Raw genomic sequence first — 23,268 nt, 5'->3', positions numbered from 1 at the left:
ACGTCAGACTGTTGCACGACGCCCATGTATGGATTCTTAACTGGTCTAAAGAAATTCACGTATACTCGTGTTGTACGGATGGTAGGCTAAAATATACCTGCGAACGGTCCCATTTGCGAACGTTGGTGCCGATAGTAAAAATTTCTAATTATTAAGCACTGCACCTAAATCAGTTAATTGCAATATTCGCATATGGGCTAATTGACTACAATTCGGTAACTTGTGACGTTGCGCACAAAGTGTCTGTTTCATAAAACCATGCCCCTTTAAACATCAAACCAGTCAACCAGGTGCGAGTCTTTTTTTTATAGTGGCAGGAGCACACGTGGTTTTGTAGGTGATAATACTAACGTTGTAATCACCATTATTGTATGACTGTGAGTGATGCACACACAAAATAGGAACTTGGTGAGATGCCAGCTATTATGGTGTGTTGGGGGGGATATTACCCCCTATGAAGACTGGCTCCCAGCCACTGACGCCACTGCTCCCTCCGAGGAATTCGTCAGGAATCCAGACTGGGTTTATAAATTCAACATTTACCCACAATGCTTATGTAAACTCTTGAAGTGTCGTCTGCCTCCACTACTACTTTCTAAAGGGATTGCATTTGGAAATCAGATCTCAGTTCGTCGACATTTATTTTTTTCTCAACTGGCGTTTGTAAAAACTGAGTGTGGATTTAACACCAGCCTTGCCATCAACACGTAGAGAACTGATTGAAGATTTTGTGTGAAGCCTGGAATTTCAGAGACGGACAAAACTTTGTCACCAGTTCAAAGACTTTTCAAAGGTGAGTTCAATGCCTATGGTAATCTATCATCTTTTAACCATTTTCATTGTTCAATAATATAAATGCTGGAATATTATTCTTCACATAAAAGTGTAATTTTTCATTCACTGCGAGTTTAATTACCAAACTGGAATCTTTCAAAGTATGTTCTGATAGCGTATTCGTCTTTGAAAGTTCCCGACGTTTCATGCAGTTTTGTATGTCTTCACGAGCACTGTTGAGAATTTATATTTGGGATTCAAGAGTGTGGAAAGTCCATATCGCTGTTTGGGTCTTTGTTTTATTAATTCTCAGGTTTATCAGGGTTGCTCTTTTGCAGTCCTCAATCGTTACTTCTTCAAATCTAGCATCCGAAATTCTCTCAATCTGCTTCCTTTTTAGTTTTAGTTTTCTTGTCAGGGTCTTCGTTGATACTTTTTGTTTTAATATTATTAATTTTACCCAAATTAATATGTGATCTGTTTGTTTGCTTGTTTTGGGGGGTCTTTGTTTATTTGATTGTTTATTTTTTCTTCTTCTTCTTGTTCCTCAATATAATTCCTCCTACCGACATTCATTTTGTTTCTTAAGACTTCGTACGCTTGACCGAATCCGGTCTCCATTTGTGTTAATAATTAAGTGAATTTATTCTCTTAAAAACGTTACTGGTGTTTCTCTAAGGACTAAATAAGTGGTGCATTCGGTAAAAAGGCAGGGCTTCATCGACCCCCCCCCCCCACCCTCTTCGGTCACTCTTGTAGATGTAGATAAAACCAAAAAGTTTTCTTAAAATGAAAATGTCAATGCGTCGATAAAGTTTTGTCGACTCATTTTCTTTTTAAAGCTTTTCATTCTCGATGATTATTTCAACCCCCCCCCCCGAAATCACAATCTTGCTTAATTTCACGATGGATTTTATGGGGACTAAAGAAGAACTTTGCCAACCCTATCGCCAACCCCAGTGCACTCCTCCTACAAACCATTTTACTAAACAAAACAAAACAGTAGCACTCTCAGTGGGCATTTCATGCCTCATAGATGATCAAACAGCTGACATACCAACGCCAAAAAAAAAATCGACTCCAAAGTTGCGTTCACCCCCAAGTGATATACCCTAACTGTCAAAGTTGTATATGGAAGTCGTCTATCTACCACCACCGGAGGGACACGGAGTCTCGGCGGAGAGCCTCCGGTTCTAGCCGTCTTGAGCACCCAAATCCCGCCACCCGTAACTGTCAAAACATACAACACGTACAGTATCGCTTAGACCAAACTCCCCCCTTTCTGTCACACAACTAACGCGCGCTCGCGCTACCATTCCACGCGAGCTACCCTCAACGACTGTTCCGTGTTTACGAGTCAATCTAGCCATGCACGTAAATAATTGTGAACGCCGCCAACCCCAATGCATGCCTGTCAAAACGCAAGCCGCTCGCTTGTCATAATTGTGATGGTCTGATGGCATGAATCACGATGGTCCGTAATGTGTTTACAGCATACATTTTTTATAGGGGATGTTTTGCGGCTAGGGAACGGAAAAGTGCAGGGTGAAAAATAAATGCCACGAGTAGACTTTTAACCGTACGCTGTCACATGAGTGCGTTAAACTTTACCAAACCTGAACCGTTATCACAATGTTAAATTGAGAAAATAGAATTAGCTGTTGCAAACAACTTACCAACAAATGGACCCGATAGTTTAATATAAATGCAAAAATAGTTAATTGCCTAAAGTTTCGACCCTAGCAGACAGGCCGTTAACTATTGTTTACACAATCTTAAATTGAGTTCTCTTTCAGGAAAGAATGCAAAGTCGATGTTGTTTTTTTGTGTTTTTTTTTAAGTAAAAGTTTGTACCATTTGCGGTTCGTTAGTTTACTCTCTATACGCGCTTTTACGTAAAAACATCTTCACCTTTAAAGTGCCGGTTCTTTGCATGTGTACAACCCCCCCCCCCCCTCTTCAGTTTGCGGCCTGCCGATTTCTACCTAAGTCACATTGAAACTTGAAATAAGCAATTAATAAACCGTTATACAAGTCAGTTAGGGTGACACGCCCACAAAATATTGTCGTTCTGTACTTTGTCACTGTTTATATTTATTTTTACAAACTTTAGTATTTAAATATCAATTTCTTTCAACTTTGTAATTTTGTGCTCAATGTGTGTTGGATAGGTACACCCCCTACCGCTGCATAATGTTCATTTTTTATCGCTGGTGTCTTTCTTTCTCAGACTATTGGTGTCATGCTTATCATGTCAAGCTTCATATCGCTGCTCATCACATCTTCGCTGGTAGCCGTCACATACGCGACACCATCCGGCACAAGAAGACCACGCAATGGTAAGACATTATTTTTTCTTAATAACACAGTTAAGAAGTCATTTTGTTTTGACGTGAATATTTTCTCTTTTTTTCCATCCCGACCTCATGGCTTTTCAGTTTTATTGGAGGATACAGTGCGCTCCCGCTGGCATTGGCTTTCCCCGTATAAAAGCATTGTTAATTACTCAAAATAATGTTGAGCATAACAACTTCATTGGTAACGAGCAATGAAGAGCTGTTGATAGTATAAAACATTGCGAGAAACGGCTCCCTCTGAAGAAACGTAGTTTTTTTTCAGAAATGGTTAATTTCTCACTCAAATAATAAAATATCTCAGGCCTGAAGCCTTACTTCGATGACCAATTTAGTCAACATTTTCACACGATTTATTGTTAATAATGCATTATGTTGGGATACACAACATAAGAATACTGGTCTTTGACAATTACCGAAGGTGTCTCGTGCCTTTAAATACTGCCGGCTTGCGGGTTACGCAAAAGTTCATTACCCTTAAAGGAACACGTTGCCTTGGATCGGACGAGTTGGTCAAAACAAAAGCGTTTGTAACTGTTTTTTATAAAATGCATATGGTTGGAAAGATGTTTTAAAAGTAGCATACAATGATCCACACAAGTTTGCCTCGAAATTGCGTGGTTTCCTTCTACTGTGCGAACTATCACCGTTGGCCATTTATGGGAGTCAAAATTTTGACCCCCATAAATGGCCGACGTGTTAGTCGACGAGGTAAAAGGAAAACCACGCAATTTCGAGGCATGTTTGTGTGGATCATTGTATTCTACTTTTACAACATCTTTCTACCCATATGCATTTTATAAAAAACGGTTACAAACGTTTTTCAAAGACCAACTCGACCGATCCAAGGCAACGTGTTCCTTTAAGTAACGGCAGATTGTAAAATCCACTTTACGTTTTATCCTGTGTAATAATACTATTGCAACGGGTTGGTTGGGGTTGGGTAGGGCACTACCTCCATGGGTAGGGTTAGGGGAGATGGATGTGCGAGGATGGTCTATCACACCCAGGGTCTGACGACCCATCAATCAACCTGTCATCTCACTCAGAGATGTGACAGTCGCTATTGAACCGTCCCTCTGTGTGCTATGTGACGAATCACAGAAAATCTCTCTCTTTGTTCAACGTTAACAATTCTTCCAAGACACAAATCCTAGTCGATGTAAACATAAAAATGAACAACAAGAGAGTGATAATTTAGTGTTGTCTCCACACGTGTGTAAGACTTCTGGCTACAGACAAATAAAGAAAAAAACGGGCACAAAACAACACCAGTCTTGTGTCAAAACATCATCTTTAAAAAAACTATAACAATGGACTACCAGGGGTGATGGGGCGGGCCATTTCGAGAGCGCTTTCACCCGGGGACATTGTTGTCCGTTTTGGGGTCTTTTTACCATGTTGGCTGCTCAGTGTCTAGTGGCGGGGTAACTGGTGACCAATTGTCGCTCTTGCTCAGTGTTTTTGTTGTTTTGACACACGACGGAGCAGAAAGGGGGACTGTTGGAAGGAACCGGACTGGCTGGAGACTGGAGTCTCATGCTGGGTGGAGCGGGTCTTCCTTGGAAGAGGGGAGACCACTGCCGGGGAATCGTTTAAGCGGAAAGTCTTCCATCATTTTTATTTTTTTCCAAGCAAATGACCTGGGAAAAACAAGTTAGTGGTGGCGATGCTCTGGAATTTTGACTCCGATCACAAAGCCTGTCACCCCAGTTTAACGTCGGCGTAACTACTATACATATTACCGTCTTTAAACTTTCTTAACTTCAACAATAACTGTCATGGTTTGACGGTGGTTGTGTATATTTTTCTTGGCTCAACCCAAACATATTTACAAGTTTCCCTTGTGTTTTGTTACATGAAAACAATATTCTTCAAAACTGTTTGACACTGCAATATAAATAATATAATATTGAATTTCTTCAAAAACATATTTAACATAGAAACCAACCGATTCAATCATCACATTATATTAAGCAACCCAGGGTTGAATAATTGTGCTTAGTTTTCACAGTTAAAGCCACTGGACACGTTTGGTAATTATTACCAAAGACCATTTCTCACTTGGTGTATCCCAACTTATGCATAACATACAAACCTGTGAAAATTTTGACTCAATTGCTCATCAAAGTTGCAAGAGAATTTTGCAATTTGTGATTTAATTAAGAAATTACCCCTTTCTTGTAAACCACGTTACTTCAGAGGGAGCAAGAGAATTTTGCAATTTGTGATTTAATTAAGAAATTACCCCTTTCTTGTAAACCACGTTACTTCAGAGGGAGCCGTTTCTCGCAATGTTTTATATTACCAACAGCTCTCCGTTGCTCGTTACCAAGTAAATTTTCCCTAACAATTGTTTCGAATAATTAGCAAAAAATGTCCAGTGCCTTTAAATATCTTGAGTACTTTCCAAGTCGATCCTGCTCTTAGACTTTGTTGACAGTTGCAAGTACTTGAAACAAGATATAAAACCTTGTTTAGAAAACCGAAAAAAATATTTAGTGGAGCGCGGCGGCAGGTCTACCCTCGCCCGGAACGAAAGTCACTGAGCCTCGGTCTCCCGCTTCACCCCCGGGTCACGGCTAGTGCCAAATTAGCGCCCGTGACTCGTGCCCTTTCCCTGGGATATGTGGGCTAAACGGGGCACCGGCGGGGCTGCACAATGACTTTGTAAATATTCGTCTCACTATACTCCTTAACTGTCGAGTTGTGTCATGGGCATGACACAGTCAGCCCGGTTATGAAAATAATCACAAAGTTGACACTCGGCATGCACTCTGTGTCGCCACATGCAATTTAGTTTTGATTACTGCATATGGAGAAAATGTTTCTGTTTTTTTCGGCCAAGCTCGCGAAAATAAATCATAAATTTAACTTTCCTTTTGCAAGTCGAAGCAGGGAACAATCGTCAAGAAATTTTGCACAGCGAAACCTTTCGACTGACAAAGTTTTGAAGAGCGCGAGTGTTGTGAAATTGGATCAATAGCTCTTTTTACGGACTGGAAGAAGATGAAACTTTACCCTCTACACAATCTGATGTAAAGGGAGGTTCAATCCCACAGTAACCTTGAATACGTATTATCATATTCTAAGATGAGTATGATAAAAACAATAGATTTAAAATCAGTAAATTTATCTGATCAATAAGTTGTTAAGTCCGCTGAAGCCATGTGTCGTACATCCAACATTATTTACTTATAGTGTTTAAAGGGTGAGATACATACACAAAATTGTCTGGTATTATTTCATCTATAATAGGAGCTCAGCCGTCGATTTCGCCAAACTCTTCCTAACGTAGGGTTATTCTTAGGACTTTGGACGAGTTAAGTTCCGTATCCGGATTCATAAACGTTTATAGAACGCATTGAAAAAGTTAGGATAAGTTACTCTCCTAACTCGAGTTGGGATTAATCACTGATTGGGCTAATCCTAGCGTTTCGTGAAATCGGCTGCAGGCTCACCAGAATAACCAACTAGGCATACCTCCCCTTTAAAATTGAAAGGTCAATAAACTGAATCCGGAGTTAAATGACGAGACTATATCAACTTGACCACCAACAACGTCTCCGGAAAAAAAACTATAATGAAAATCTCGTTCAAGATGGTAGATCCCACTTGAGAAACCCGCCACCCAGCCGAGGCAGTGCGGGCGCCAAGTCTATAAGTGCCGCTCCTATAGTTTGTTATGGTATATGATGGGCCAGTAAAAATGATGGCTGGCCCACTTATTGAAGATTAATTAAAATAAGGAAGAAGGGGGATATCAAAATATCGGTCGACCACAAGACGGGAATCTGACGGATTTCATTTCTAGCGTGATTTCATCCTCCTTTTGAGCGGTTTTTCGGCTAAACTTGAGATTGAAAGTGATGTGGAGTGGTTTTGGGTGTTCCTGACCGCGTTCTGTCGTCTTGATTTTGACGATCTTTTTAACGGCATAGAAGAAAATGAAGATATCAAATCTACCGCCGCAGTAGATAGCAGATGACTGTTGATGAGTTCATAGCCGCGCAGTCATCCGTGATGTTTGAGAAGTCTAAAAATACAGACGACTTCCGGTTACTATTTTATGTCGCATACCGAAATATCCCACTTGAAATTCTGACGGCTTCATTTATTTTATTATATTTGAGCAACAGTATTTCGGAAGAAAAAAATGGAATGGCACACACAAGTTTTCTAAAATGTTTTTGGTTTGGCCGTACAAACACATTTGTATTCAGTCCCCTTAATGTTGATACTATAAACGGACAAAGGCAAACTATATTTGGGAAAATGACCTTCGGCAAAGGGTTCATAACTCCAGCTAAACTAATGGATCAGTTTTACGACCAAGCGGCGCTCTATAATTTTCAGTTAACGAACTTTTTATGGCTGTTTATTTGACTAATTGAAACGTACAATTTTTGTGTTGGTGAGTGAGTAAAAAAAAAAAATTGAGCCGTGCAGTGTGTTTGAAACAACAACAACGGTTTGACTGATATAACTGTCAGTATGAAGAAAGTTTCCTTCCGAAACTTTAAAGTACCGTCAAATCCCAGAGCCCTAACTTAATCACACCCCCCCCCCCATTAATGCCGCAACCCAACCCACCTTCACCCAGCCTATCATCACGACCACGCCCCACCCTTATGTGCCGTTCAATGCCGACGGCCGTTTAATGTACCAATTGATACACACACTACGAGCCCTGAAATCGACTTCATAGAGCTGATATAAGCACAACAGTAGCTAAGCACATCAACATGCTTACCGGGATAGTGCTACGTGCAAGTTGTGATCAGTATCCAACCCATTTCTGCTAAGCAGAAAGTTGTTATAATTTTCTGCTTATCTGCAGCTCTATGAAATGGGCCTGGGTACCATTCATCTGGATTAGTGTGCTACGTCACAGTGATTAATGGAGATGTTCTGAGGATTTTTTTTCTCCATTGTCCTGCCCAAGATCTTCCAGCGAATACAATGACATGAATTTGAAGTATTTGTTCTTCTTCGTCTTCTCATTGAGGAATGATTCTTACTCAATGTTCTTCTGAACCATGTCCACAGAATAATGTGAACCTCGACAGCGAACAGTATACTTTGTTGAATGTTCTGGAATTTCTTAGTCCATTGTCCTACACCCAAGATCTTTCAAGCGACAATTTCAATTACAAGTATTTTTCTTTATTCTGAACCATGTCCACAAACCTTGGCAGCGCACAGTCGTTATGGCATGTCTTGGAATTCCTGTGTCCATTGTCCTTGCTCTACACCTTCTATAGCGATAAACAATGACAAGAATTTGAACTATTTTCTCTTTCTACACCTTATATCCACAGATGATGTGTGTCACTTCGGCAACGCACAGTACGCTGTAGGCGATAGCTGGCACCCATACCTCCGACCCAACGGGATAGACTACTGCATACTGTGCTCGTGTCACGCTGCTGGACAGGTACGGTGCGACGGTAGGACGTGCCCCCATCTTACCTGTACGTATCCAAGAAGGATACCTGGCCAGTGCTGCCCGACATGTTCGTCAGGTAAGGGTAAACAAAACTAACTGAACGAGAGATTTATAATAGGTCAAATTTTGTTACAGTCATGTTTATCATGTAAAATAAAAAGTAAACTGGAAGAGATATTGGTAAACTTTCCGTATACCCTGCCATCCTTTTTTACAAAAAGAGAATATTTTTTATTTTATTTCATTTTGAATAGATACTATTTTATTTCATAACAAATGAAAAGTAGGTCAGGATACGAAAACTTTTCAGAGAGAAAATTGTCCGCATCCTGCCAACACTTTTTCATTATTTACTCAAAACTGAGATCAAAATCCTTTTCTTTTGGTAAAAAAAATGAGTGACAATGTGATGGCATGATACGCTATCTGGCGTGGCTTTTCACATTAATTTACCACTTTTTGTCGCTATACGCAGGGTATGAAACGACAACAGAACAACCGGTGACGTCACCACAGCAATGTCAGTATAAAGGCCAGGAGTATAACCACGGTGCTATGTTTTCAGCGACGGATATTTTCCGATCGAGGCGAGAGGACCAATGTGTGCAGTGCAGTTGCTCGGTAATGGTTTATAGCAATCCTGCCATTGTTTTTTCTTCTTCTTCTTCTTCATTCTGTTCTTGAGAAATTAAAACACTTTGATACTTGTTGTACCATCCACAGATTTCCATTAAACATACACGGTTTAAAGGTTATGATGAAAGAAAGCTTCCCTTAAACTATTACCTGCTGAGGTGCTGTAGTTTTTGAGAAATGAGTAAAACAAGTCATGAAAACAATTGTCTTATTAGACATAAAATAAATGTAAGCATGTACAACGTTACGCGACTCTCTTAAAAACATTGCTCTGTGATTTTCATTTTTTATTTTATTTTTTTAAATTCAAGACTTACGAAGCTGAAACTTCTGCAAGATACATACATCTTCATTCACTGATTTTGAATTATTTTCACGGCCCAAAACTTGATCTAAAAGAGGTATCAAAAGCCTTTATTACGAGATGAAACTTTAACTGCTTTAATTTGGCTGTTAAAAATGCCCGTGTTTTTAGGTTTATATAGCAATCTTGTTAGTAACGGTCTTGGTTATAATTATTTTGATTTGTTTTTATATATATTTTTTTGATAATTTATTTTGAACCTCCAGAGTGGGCGAGTGTACTGTGCGTTGAGGACGTGTCCCGCCTTACCGTGTGCCAACTCAGTAGTGCTGCCCGATTCATGCTGTCCCGTTTGCGAATTCACAGGTAGGTGAACTTCTGATCGCAGCGGCCATCTTGTTATGCGATACCATTAATACTACTAGTAGCTTCATATATAGAGCGCATATCCGTCACTCAGTGACGCTCAAGACGCTTTACTATAAAATTATGTGCAGTATTTTCCTGAAAGGTATGTGGGACTACGTTTGAATTATGAGACCTTCTCCTTTAACATAGCACCATATAGTGTTTTACAAGATGCTGTGGCGCAATATGCTGCCAATCAAACCAGGAACACTGGTGCGAACCCCTTCTCGTTTCGGTTATTTTACGTGCGTTACACAACACACGGGACCAACGGCTTTACGTACCATCCGAAGGAAAAAGCCTCATGAATAAGTGTCTTGCTTAAGGACACATGTGTCATGACTGGGACTCGAACCCACACTCTGCTGATCAGAAACATTATAGTTTTAATTCGGTGCTCTTAGTATGCATCTGAAGCAAACGATGTAATGCAACAAGGGTGTTTTTTTCTTTAGTTATTAGCCATGACACACCATCAATGTACATTTTACTTTATTTTCTATATTTGTTGTCTAAGCTACGGAGGAAGACTACGAAGATGAAGACCTTACTGGAGGAAACAATCTCCACGGCTCAGTCGAAATATTACCTGACGAACCGTCGACTGAAGGATCGTTCCCAGAGAACACTGCCATAGTGCATCCATTTGAAGAGGACGATGTTAGAATATCCGAACTCGATCCCAGCCGCTATGGTGAGTTTAATGCATTGTTCTCTTCCCATGCTGACCATCAATTTAATTAGTCATCGAAGTTGCAAGACATTAAGACTTGGTCTTTGAAAAGCGTTTGCAACCGTTTGTTATAAAATGCATATGAGTAGAAAGATGTTTTAAAAGTAGAATACAATGATCCACACAAACATGCCTCAAAACTGCACGGTTTTCCTTCTACCTCGTCGACTAACACGGTCGGCCATTTATGGGAGTCAAATTTATTACTCCCATAAATGGCCGAACGTGTTAGTTCGCAAAGTAAAAGGAAAACCACGCAATTTCGAGGCAAATGTGTGTGGATCATTGTATTCTACTTTTAAAACATCTTTCCAACCATATGCATTTTATAACAAACGGTTACAAACGCTTTTTATAGACCAACTCGTCCGATCCAAGGCAACGTGTTCCTTTAATGACAGAAAAACACCCTTAGTTGTTGCATAACTTTGTGTACTTGCTCATTTATGTGAGAAATTACCTCTTTCTCTTATACCACGTTACTTCAGAGGGAGCCGTTTCGCACAATGTTTTATACTATCAACAGATATCCATTAATCGTTACCAAGTAGGTTTTTTGGCAAGAATTATTTTGAGTAATACCAATAATGTCCAGTGCCACTAAATAAACACAATAGACGGAAATAAGAGTGTTGATCCAGAGTTTTTTCATCTCCCCATTTTTCTTTTCTTTTCTGAGTCACCTTTACGAGCATTGTCGGTCAAGCTGTCTATACACAATAAACTCCCGACTGACCAACTATTTTCCAGAAAGACAGAGGGAGCCGTTGTATTGCCCCAGGAGGGCGGTCTTGGGAAATCAGAAGCAAGCAGCGAATCATAAATATTTATGTGATGTAAAAAAAAAAATTAACAAAAAGTTGTAAACAAAATATTTAAAGTTTTGCTCTTTGGGGGTGGGGGTAAACTTGTCCTCATTTTGGATTTCTAATGGATTTCTAATTATCATGAAGTCATCATAGCCCACTAAGCAACAAATTAATGAGCAAGACGCCTGTCACTAATTGTATATTATGTGACATAATATTTTGGCTGGTAACCCTTTTCTGATAAGCGTTAATGTAAGGTGCTTAAACCTGTTTTTGTGCTTATAGCGGCTCTATGAAATTAGGCCCAGATTTCATCCACTTGTACACTAACAGAAAAACAAAAATGCAAAAGACAAATAATATTTCACCTCAAAGGAACAGCTCTCCATGAAACTGTGCCTTGGCTAGATTATACCAATTTGAACACAATATCAGAAAATTTCAACTACAAAAGACAAATAATATTTCAACTTGCAGGAAGTAGCATTCCATTTGGACCTAAGCATCGTATGATTAGCGTCATACCCCACTTAAGGGTACGGCACGAGTTACCTGACTAACGCATTTTGACAGCTTGTCCCAGAGCGAGAATTTTGAGGTTTCGTGGGGGGACGGATGCGCCTATCACCCGGCGCGCCTCAGCCGTAACTGACACTAAATAGAAGTGACGGGAATAAAACCTCGGGGAAAAAATTCTTGATTTTTCAGTGTCGATTTTATGCCCCTCAAAAAACAACATCAACACCAAAGGAGTGGGCCCCGGGGATTAAACCTCAAACCCCCTCTAAGTAAACCGAGTATAAACAATGTGTCATTCGGAATAGTAGGTGTTTGCACGGAAATCAGATCTCGAGTTTTATATATTTATTTTTTTTAAGAACTGTTATTGTGTTCTTTTTTGTTTTTAAACCGTAATTATTGGTACAACAATTTTACAATGGCTGGCTATAATGTTAAAGTTTTTTTACCTTTTGTAGATCAACTTTTCGGCTATGACATGAATCCCTACTCACTGTGAATTAATAGATCTATGTTTTGTAATAATTTATAGTTTATTTATAGTAGAAGTTTCAGCTATATATTATAAGTCGTTAAGTTTTTGAGACAAAAAAGTGAAAATCACAGAGCAATGTTTTCAGGAGAGTTGCATAATACTTTGTAAAATGCTAAAATAATGTTCGCTCACTGAGACGAAAATTGTTGGTTTTTTTTTTGGTTTTTGTTTTACTAATGTCTCAAAAACTACAGCACCTTAGCCTTCCCTTAAATTTCCAAGCATAAAAATTAGTCACTGAAATTGCCTCGACGCATATTAAAATAACAATCTTGATGGTATTTCCCCCACACGTGTACAGAATTCCCAGAAGAAAACGTCTTTGAATGGGGTTGGGGTGGAGGGTGCTTTAGGGTGGTGGTATGACTTTGGAATTCGTCAAAACAAAATGCTAGAATGTTAACAATTTTATGTGTTGTTTTGTTCATCTGACTGAAATTCGCGTGCACCCTTCGGGCATAAATGTTAATGCTTAACTTTATTACGACCCGATCACGCATTCTCAAATGTGCATCCCTGTGGAGACATCTTTTGTTCTTTCCATTGTCCTTGTACTTAAAATAGACTTTGTACATAACATTCCATGTGGAGCACCCCGATCTTCAGAATTTCCCTGTGGAGTCCTTTTGTTTTCTCTTTTTGTTTTGACCTTGGTCTCCAGCATGTGCAATTTTTTTATGTCGTTTTTGTCCTTGTGCCATTTTGTGCCTTTGTTATTTTTATTGTCTGGATCGCCTTTAGATAGTGATTATTTTTCGCTTGATGGTTATCCGCAGGCTTGTTCTCTGTGTAGTCTTATTTTTAACTGCTTATTCTTTGTATGTACTGTTTGCCTGGAAATAAATAAATAAATAATAAATAAATAAGCAGAAAGTACCAAATGAGAGCACAGTCTGAGATTGGGCGAAATGAAGTGTTATGTGGCGTGTGTCATGGCCGAGCGGTCTAGGTTCACCGGACCCAAAGCTACGGTGCTGTCAGCAGCAGAGTATGGGTTCGAGTCCCGGTCTTGATGCATGTGTCCTTGAGAAAGACAACTAACCATAATTGCTTCGTAAAAAGTAGACATCTTCAATGACCAATGCGTCAACGTTTTCACAGGTTTGTTTTATGCATGTGTTGGGATACACCAAATGAGAAGACTGGTCTTTGACAATTACCAAAGGTGTCCAGGGGTCGATTTCACAAAGAGTTAGGACTAGTCCTAACTTAGGACTAGTCCTAGGAGATATACAAATTGCATTGATAGTCCTAAGTTAGGACGAGTAACTGGTCCTAACTCGAGATAAGACTAGTCCTAACTCTTTGTGAAATCCACCCCAGTACCTTTAATGGGTAAGCATGGAATGCAAAAACTAATAATACTGAAAAGTACTTTCCGGTTTCCGTGAACCCGTTGCAAACTTTTAGACGACCCCCTGAAGTTAAACTGAGATTCAGTGGTTACACCATCATAAGAAGGAGAAATACTAAACATGCCAAACCATCTTGCGGTCCACGACGTGCCAAACTCCATTTCATCAAAAGAAATAAAAGTCATTAAAGATGTTATGACAAGTGTAATCGACTTCTCGTCTCAACAAAGAATATCCGTTTCTCTGATGTTTTGACAAACGCCTCCTGCTCAGGGCCAGTTTGAATTATATCGAGCCTCGAGTGTTGGTTTTTATGGGGGGACGACTTGGTGGTTACGGGGTGGTTAACCAATGTTTAACTGATGGTATGCTATATTCACATTTAGCTATGTGTCACCGTTGATCACGGTCATGCCCTGTCGCTCTAGGCGATAATCGGGTGGAATTACTCACAGATAACTATGGGAAATTGAAGATTTCATTTTGATCTTGTTTGATTATTGGTTTGAAAAGTTTGTTAACAAGATAGATTTAAATTGACGCCAATGTCATGGATAGAAGTGCATGGAAGCGCTTCTCGAATTTAACTACGTTGGCCATTTTAAATACGTCATCGTCAAGACAGCTTCATTAATGACGCGTATGTCTCGTACAGGATGACGTGACATGCTAATGTTGTGGTTATGACATTTTGCTTTTACTGAATTTAAAATGTTATTCAAGAGAACTATTATACAATTTACGTTTTATCTTCAGCTTTTTGATGCTTTGATTTCGAGACCTCAGCTGAGGTCTCTTACGAAATTTCGAGACCTCGAAATCAAATTCTGATGTTTCGAAATCAAATTCAAATATTTCTGTGAAAAATTGCTCCTCTCTCAAAACCACGTCACTTCCTTCAGAGGGAGCCGTTTATACAATGTTTTATACTGGGTGCGTTCGTTTAGCTTCCCGTGGTCGACCCCGGTGTGTGGCGATTTTTTTTCTCCAGGACGAACGTGTGCAGATAGTTACCCACGTTCGTCCTGGGAAAAAACACCACACACCGGGGTCGACCCAGGGAAGCTAAACGAACGCACCCACTATCAACAACACTCCATCCATAATTACCAATTAGTAGTGTCAATCGCTTTAGGCTTGTTTCTATATATATGAAGATTGTTTTTGTGGAATTTTATTAGTTTCCAACAGACAACAAAATTAATATGGGGAGACCCGCGTGTAATATTACTCATCCTGTGACGTCACACCAGTCAGTAGACGGTGCCACTAATTAATTGTCCAAATCACTTCCCGCGTTTATTGTAAAACCACCATCGAGAATTAATCCGGCTGGATCCTTACCGATTATTGGCTGAGTCACGACAGGTATAAACAGGTAACTTTTATTTGGACCCAGCCCAAAGATCTAGCTTGGCTCAATATCATGGCTCTGCTTACCGTAAGCAAAGAATCGACGCCTACGGAAGCAGGAAATTATGCACTTTCCGTAAAGCGTATTTCATACACATGCAGGGAATGCACAATGTGCTTAGCATGGAATTTTGGCCTTCATAAAAAACAGGATTTCTAACAATATTTCCACGTGATTTTCAGGATAAGCAAACAACAGCTGAATATCAGTACAGGCAATAATTGTTTACGCATCAAATGTAAATTTTGTTGGGTATCATTTTTTTTTCAAGGAAGAAATTTCATGCTAAGCAAATTGTTGTGCTTAGCAGCTCTATGAAATTGGGCCCAGGTGTGCGTGCGTACTCCACGTTAGTATTATTCGCTTTGATACACACATCTAGCAAAGAAATTCGGGGCTGGCCCTGCAAGCGGAGAATTGTGATCGTAAGCGCAGAATTCGGCCCAAACGTTAAGCGAGTTTTGTTGTTATGTTAGGCAAACTGTCAAACAGATAATTATTTTTTTATGTACAGTGAACATCTGTGTAAACGGTTTTGCTTTATCATGTGGTTTGTTCCATTCGTAAAACAGCGAGCTGTTAAACAGAAGTTTGTACACTTATATAATTATTTGATATCCAGTGAACATCTGCATAAACTGTTTTTGCTTTATCATGCGGGCTTGGTCCACTCCTGAAACAAAAGTGGGTGGAAGGGCGACACTTGGTCCCGGTGAGGATCTGCCAGGAGCCCCCGGTGCTATACCAGGCTGAGCCTGGTTGTCAACGCGGACCATGTGAGGCCCCGGCAGTGCCGTCTGCAAGGAGCCGAGCATGTGTTCCCGGTGATCTCGTTGGAGCCAGGCTGAGTGGGGCAGGGTTTACGAGTCGGCATTGTGAAAGGAGTTTCCCCTCCCTGTGGTATCACTTTTAAACTGTCCTGGGCCCAATTTGATAAAACTGTTAAGCAGAAAATACTGCTTAGCAAACTTCTTTCGTAAAGAATATTTTGTGTGGCACCAGTTGCCGCTATGTAAACTTTGTTGATTTACGGCTGGTAAATGCAGCCCAATTTCATTGAGTTAAGCAGAGAATAATACTTAACAATGTTATACTAAGCAAAACAAATTAAGCAGGGCACAGTCCATGGCACAGTCCCATACATATACTTGTGACGTGGTATTATATAGCCGGTAATAAACCTTCCTATTCTTCTAAGCATAATCATTTTGTGCTTAGCTACTTTTTGTAACATTAAACGACTTGTCAACAAGTCTATCACCAGTCCCTCGCCAGCATTAGGGCAAAATCATACTATCCAGGGATCGTAGAGACAGGATTAACAAGGTGTTCTTTAAACACCACGCCCATTTTATGCTAGGTACCTTGATAGCCCAAGACACATGCACGGCGCCAGACTAACATTACCTCGGCTCTCGGTTTGGTCACAATGTATTTGCGTGAACACGAAAATGCAAAGTTCAAAAAAGGTTGTTAAGATTTTGTCATGAAGTCAATAGCCAGAACCAAACTTAGTTTTCCACTTTGAGAAAAACTACGATATCCGAGAGAGCTCAAAAGGTTTATATGAACATCATTTTTAAGTCTTAGCAACTGCCATTATTAATTGGTATCGGCTTATGACAGTTCCTAATTAATAATGTCCTAATTAATAATTAAGGTGAGGCCCCACCCTTGTCACGTTTTAAAATACACCTTAATTTCACCTGTGTAAAGTCTTCTTTTCTAAGTTTAAAGGCGCTGGACATTTTGGTAATTACTCAAAATAATATATTAAAGGGTTTGCACACCTTCATTCACAGTGAGTATGGATTCATGCCTTGGTCAAAAACATGATTTTATAAAAAAGTATCAAAACCCTTTAAAATAACAACTTACTTGGTAAACGATCAATGGAGAGCTGTTGATTGTAGAAAACATTGTGCGAAACGACTCCCTTTCGAAGTAACGTAGTTTTGAGAAAGAAGTAAATTCTCACTAAAATAATATTTGAATCTGAGAAAGACTCTGCAATAATTATGCAGTATGGAAAGATACTTTTGAAATGGCTCATTGTTCGACACATGATTCTTAGCAAAGAAAGAGTGTATGGGTGCGAAGAAGCAGATAGCCTGGTTCCAAACTCAAACATCAAGAAACGAGGAACTAGGTCTGACACACTGGTGGTAGCACAATTTTTCCATGAAAACTTTAACTGCATTCGGTTCTGCAAATCAATAAACAAAAAACAATTCTGTGCGTTGTGGTGTCACAAAGAGTTCAAGATCAGATGTAATAAGAGTCCATTATATTCTAAAGGGAACCACGATGCCGGATCCATGACAGTTCATAATCAAAACTCAAACAACATTCCTCGAATTTCTGGAAAAATATGACTCAAGGCGTAAAGCATAATGGTCCATTTATAACATAATATTAGGCGCCGAAATGAAATTCTTGAAATAGTTATGTTACACAATGACAAGAATCCATTGTACGCTCGTCCTGGGATCGTGAATGCATAAACAAAAGGGTTGTTTGAGAGGGTTGTATGAGTGGGGTCAGGGGTCAAGTGGTGCGGTCTAGAAGAAATACTGCCTTATTTATTGTAATGCAAATATTCGCGAATAATTTATGTTCAGAGTGTGTGGTGGGACTGTAGTGTTCATCCTTGCAGACTGTATAGGGTTAACGACCTAGGCCTATGCGGCACCTTTTTTGTTTTAAGGGGGGGGGGGGCACTTTTGTCAAATTTGCGAGTTGGTGGTACGTTGGTAACCGAGAGGGGTTTTAGAATCATGCATTGGGAAGATTATCTCATTTCTTCCTCCTGATTCGTTGAAAGTTGTTCGTTAGTACCCTGTTTTATTATACGAAAGTTTGTCTTTGCATAGCCGGTCTATAAAGAAGATGATTGATATTTTCTTCGTGATCATTTGTGTTGCTTTAAATTCTAATCTATTGATCTATTTTTGTTGACCAACAGTTTGCGAGTCCAACGGCAAAACATACTTCGAAGACCAGAGCTGGCATCCGGTACTGGTACCTTTCGGCAGAATGGAATGCATCCTGTGCACTTGCAAGGTAAGATAGGATAGATGAGACAGGGAACTACCAGATTGTTGCCCTTCCTTCTATGGTCTTTTTCGAAACCACGGCTTTTGCTCCAAATTCGGCTCCGGCTAGCTTGGCCCTGCGGTTGTTTTAACAATATTACGCGTGTTTTGCGTACGTGCTCAGGGCTTCAGACGATAGGACGGAGCCTGAAGCCGAATCTGAAGCCGAAGCCGTGGTTTCGAAAAGGGTCTTTGCTTGCCTTTTCAAATTCAATCGTCATAAAACAGAAAATAAGGAAAAAGCTGTAAGCTTTAGTGAGCCTCTAGCCTAAAGTTTATACAAAACGGTATAAAACTACAAACTGTGGGTGTTTAAAATTATTTACTTATGTAATTTATTATCATGTTGGAAAGCTGTTAGGAGTTTTTTATTATAAATTTTCATATTTGTTTTAAATACGTAGGATAAATAAGAATAATGTCTAACTCCAACCCTGAATGTCTTCTTTTTTCTTAACAGAGAGGAGAGGCTGTATGTGGTAGGATGAGATGCCCAAGTGAAAACACCTTGCCATGTGCGAATCCCATACAGCACAGGGGATCCTGCTGTAAAGTATGTCCAGGTGAGGAACATTTCACGGTTAATTTAAAAAACTCGATGTGAGTACACGGATGGGTAGTAGTTTTAACTGTTCATTGACTTCTTCCCGTCCCCCCCCCCCTCCCCCGTCGCGGCATAGTGACATATGAAAACAAAGCTATAAATCATGTTGTTTTCATTTTCAAAAAAAATTTTTCCAGTTTATTGATTTGCTCTGGTAAAAACAGAACTTTTACACTGATCGAAATATGGTGCTTGTCTATGTTGAGAGCACAATCAAATATGCTTATAAATTAAGAAAAATAAAAATGTGACCAAACGTCGTTTGCAAAAATACAAAGTTTTTGGAAAATAGTTTAGGTCGAACAATAGACTCTAAAGTGTAGATTCGTGGATATAAAGTTCCATCATTATATACACGAATCTACACTTTCTCGTCCATTCTTCATAACAAAAAATAATCTATTGGCAGATATACCAACACCATCGACGGGGTCTTCCGACGACGGGCCTTCCGAGGACATCGAGGGTATCGAAGAGGCTGCCCTCTGCCTCCGTAAGACGGAGAAAATACTCCTGCACGAGTTCGTGCCGTACTTGGTGGAGTCGCCGGACACCTTGCAGACGTTTCGATTCGTAGTTGAAGACCTGGACGCTGGGGTCTTTGAACATCATTTGTGGGAATTCAGAGATGGTAAATAATGAACTGTTATATTAATAAACTAAATTAATAAGTGATTAATTAACAGATGTGGGTATCATTTGTGGGAATTCAGAGATGGTACATAAACTTATTTGTATAAACAAAATGAGTTAGTGATTTAAATAAACAGACTTGAGTATCATTTGTGGGAAGGGAGAGAGTGAAGTAGTGAACTATTCTAAAATAGATTGTAAATGAACTATAAACACATTTTTTTCAGAGATGATAAAAATCAATTATTCTTATAAATAAGTAAAATGAATAAGTGATTAATGAAAGATTTTAACCCCAAAAAAATAAAAATCAACTTGTAACTTTAAACTTTTATAAAGCAACTAAAATAAAAAGACTAACAAATAAGTGCAGTTTCGTTTTTTGTAAGAAAAAAAAAAGAAAAAAAATGAGAAGCGTCTAACATTAAGAAATAAAAAGGGTTCACAACTTGAAGACTATGTGCATTTGTTTCTAAATTATTGTTAATTAGGAAATACAGTCGAAACCTTGTTGAACTTTCATATTTGGTATGGAACTAAAGTTGTTTTCAGAAAAAGTTCATATTTTTGTATGTTAATTTATGCAGGACTGATTTCGGATTTTCAAATTGAGCCAATGACAGACGAGGACTTCCAAAACAAACAGGAAACCAATAGAACGGGCTGGTTTCAACTTACAGGCGCTTCAACACACCGTAAGTAATATTACACAATATAGGTTTTCTCGGTCAATTTCGGAAAAAGAGCAGCCAATTTAACCACCAAGCTATTCTATTTCGCGCAAATAGGGTCATTCGATTTCGTTTTTTGGATTAGTCAAATGTAATGTTGCGTCATTCGAATAAACAAAATAATCATTCAATTTAACAATTCATCAGAGCAGCATTCAAATTCGCAGACGCTTCTTGAGGCGTGTGTGTCACGAAAAAGAATGACGCTACGCTAAATTGAACAGAGTGCTAAAGGAGTTTGACTCGACCATAAACGAAATTGAATGGCCGAATTCTGAATTTGAAACGCAGTAACAACTGGAGATGCAAAACAGCTTTAATTTGAACGCATGAAAATGAAATTGACTGCTCATTTGCCGAATTTGACCGAGAAAACCTATAGTAAATAATTTATCTCAGAATGTTTTTGTTTTAATTCATGCCTTATTGTCGTATTGATTGTTGTTAATGGTTTATTTTATCATTATGGCCTGTCGCTGACAAAGTTGCACACTGATAACAGAATGCTGCTGGGAATTTTCAAGCTGCCTCCATTCGGCCAGAGCTGAATCGGTCGCCAATTAAATGTCACATTCATTTTAAATGTGTACAGCTTATTTAATTTGATCATGCATCTGTATGGTATGGCCTACTTTGTATTTTGGGCGTTTTTGTACATTTTGATGTTTGCGTATTGTTGATGTTTGTATTTTTATGTAACTTTAGAAGTTTCAGTGTTGCCTTCAATCATTTCTTCTTCTTACATTTTGAATGTCCACAGATCGCCTGCAGAAACTCAAAAGAAAAGAGCGCAAACTGGAGAAAAACTGCATCTCAAACTGTCAACGGCAGGTCGTTCGACTAACGCGAATGCTCAGACCAAGGGCAATAGAGAGGGGGATTGAATGCACCCAGGCACCCGACACAACACCCAGGCAAAGGGGGACACTTGTAGTCCCAACTAGTGGGTGAATTGGGCATCTTGACTCAACTGGTAGAAACTTTTAAGACGCAGTTGGCAGCAGACTTACCCAGGTAGATCCAGGTAATACGGAGCGCATGTTCTGAAGTTTTTAGCCTTCGAGAAAGACTCTGCTAGGGTCGAAACGTCAGGCCATTAACAATGTTGCGCATTTTGGTTGGTAAGTTGTTTGCAACAGCTAATTCTTTCTCGTATTCAGAACTCTATTTACAATTGAAATTTACCTGGTGAGTCTGCTGCCACCTAGCGTTCTTAAGACTCACATTCATTAACAATGTAAAACAATGAAGCTTCTTTGTGTAGTTCTTGTACCCGCCCGCCTTCTGCCTATTGTCATGGCCAGTCATGTAAATTACCTAACACTGTGATAGAAAATTAAAAACAATTTTATCCCCAAACGCCCTTCCTGAACTGTGGCATGGACAAGCTGTTTTTTCACAATTAATTCTTAAAGGCACTGGACACCTTTGGTAAAATGTCAAAGACCAGTATTCTCGCTTGGTATATCCCAACACAATGCATAATATGAGGTGTAGCTGCGATTAAAAAGGTAATGTGATGCAAATTTGATGCATATTTGGTGACAGACTTATAGAACATGTAACCTGTGACGTCACACGTTTACAAAAGAGCCACATAGCCTGAAATTCCTGCAGATAAAATTTGTACACAGCCCATCCAGTGGGAGAAAAAAATCATGCATTTTACCAACTTTATAGGGGAAGTAAGGAGTGTGCATCTCAAAACGTGTCCAGCTTGCATTTTTCTAACTGTTGAATTAATGTAAAGTTATGACACAAAACTAACAAGTTTTCATGCAACCAGTGTAGTATCTTGCCTGCCAGGCAAAGCCCTGGAATGTACGAGGTCACTCTTTTTGTAAACAAAAGTTACATGATCTGATAAACATAAAAGAACAAGGGTGTACTAGTCAAGTCTGCTGCCACCTATCGTTTCAAAAAAGTCATGCACCATACATGACCCTTTGTTTTAATATCTTCCTAATAACGAACGTACTTTGTAAATAGTGAAACTTTCTAGCAAATTGATATGTGTGCATTTCCTAAGTATTATATTTAAAAAACTGATTGCGCTATGGGCAACAGAATTTGCGAAGAAAAAAATAACTTTATTTGGCAGTTTTCAACTGCGGACATCCTGTACATTAAAATGTTTATTGTTTGTTTAAAAAAAAATATGAAACTAACGTTTCAATTAATAATATATGATGATAATATTATATGTATAATACCTTTATGAATATTCATAAGATGTAGAAATGAGATGAATATCATTCATTTTTGTTACGAATACATGCATGTTATTTTATCTAAACTTATTGTATACAAGTAGTTGGCATTATTCGGCCAACAGGGTACTGTAGATGGGACAAATGTTTTTTTCTGTTATCCTTTACCAATCCTGTAAAGGCAGTGGACACTATTGGTAATTGTCAAAGACTAGCCTTCACAGTTTGTGTATCTCACCATATGCATAAAATAACTAACCTGTGAAAATTTGAGCTCAATCGGTCATCAAAGTTGCGAGGTAATAATGAAAGAAAATAAACCCTTGTCACACGAAGTTGTGTGCGTTTACATGGTTGATTTCGAGACCTCAAGTTCTAAATCCGAGGTCTCGAAATCAAATTCGTGGAAAATTACTTCTTTCTTGCAAACTATGGCACTTCAGAGGGAGTCGTTTCTCACAATGTTTTATACCATCAACCTCTCCACATTACTCGTCACCAAGTAAGGTTTTATGCCAATAATTATTTTGAGTAATTACCAATAGTGTCCACTGCCTTTAACAATGCAAAGGAGGGGGTCAAAGTTAGCAGCACATTATTTTGTGCTTAGCTACATGTTGTGCTTTAAAGCAGCTCTATTAAATTGGGCCCTGACAAAATCAAATGACCAGGAAAGGTTCTAAATAAAAGTGCTTATTAGGGAGA

At 39.1% G+C, this 23,268-nt stretch overlaps 1 protein-coding gene across 1 annotated transcript; it reads left to right on the top strand.

Annotated features, from left to right (window-relative positions):
• Positions 1-460: 460 nt before the first annotated feature.
• On the top strand, positions 461-23,119 carry LOC139945300 (chordin-like protein 2). Its single transcript, XM_071942648.1, has 11 exons — positions 461-793; positions 3,005-3,113; positions 8,450-8,653; positions 9,053-9,198; positions 9,784-9,883; positions 10,443-10,619; positions 18,256-18,353; positions 18,846-18,948; positions 19,399-19,620; positions 20,210-20,317; positions 21,114-23,119. The coding sequence occupies exons 2-11, from the start codon at positions 3,017-3,019 to the stop codon at positions 21,302-21,304; spliced, it is 1,446 nt and encodes a 481-aa protein (XP_071798749.1). The 5' UTR covers positions 461-793; positions 3,005-3,016; the 3' UTR covers positions 21,305-23,119.
• The last annotated feature ends 149 nt before the right edge of the window (positions 23,120-23,268 follow it).

The sequence above is a fragment of the Asterias amurensis genome, chromosome 12, assembly GCF_032118995.1.
Source record: "Asterias amurensis chromosome 12, ASM3211899v1".
NCBI classification, from domain to species: domain Eukaryota; kingdom Metazoa; phylum Echinodermata; class Asteroidea; order Forcipulatida; family Asteriidae; genus Asterias; species Asterias amurensis.
The sequence above is the reverse complement of the archived record's forward strand: the minus strand, read 5'-3'. Positions and strand labels throughout refer to the sequence as shown.

Bases quoted from the DNA above. Each gene is read 5' to 3' on its own strand.
- LOC139945300 (XM_071942648.1), top strand. From the start codon at position 3,017: ATGCTTATCATGTCAAGCTTCATATCGCTGCTCATCACATCTTCGCTG. The intron at 9,199-9,783 runs GTAATGGTTTAT...TTGAACCTCCAG, and splicing joins GTGTGCAGTGCAGTTGCTCG to AGTGGGCGAGTGTACTGTGC. The intron at 18,949-19,398 runs GTGAGGAACATT...ATCTATTGGCAG, and splicing joins CTGCTGTAAAGTATGTCCAG to ATATACCAACACCATCGACG.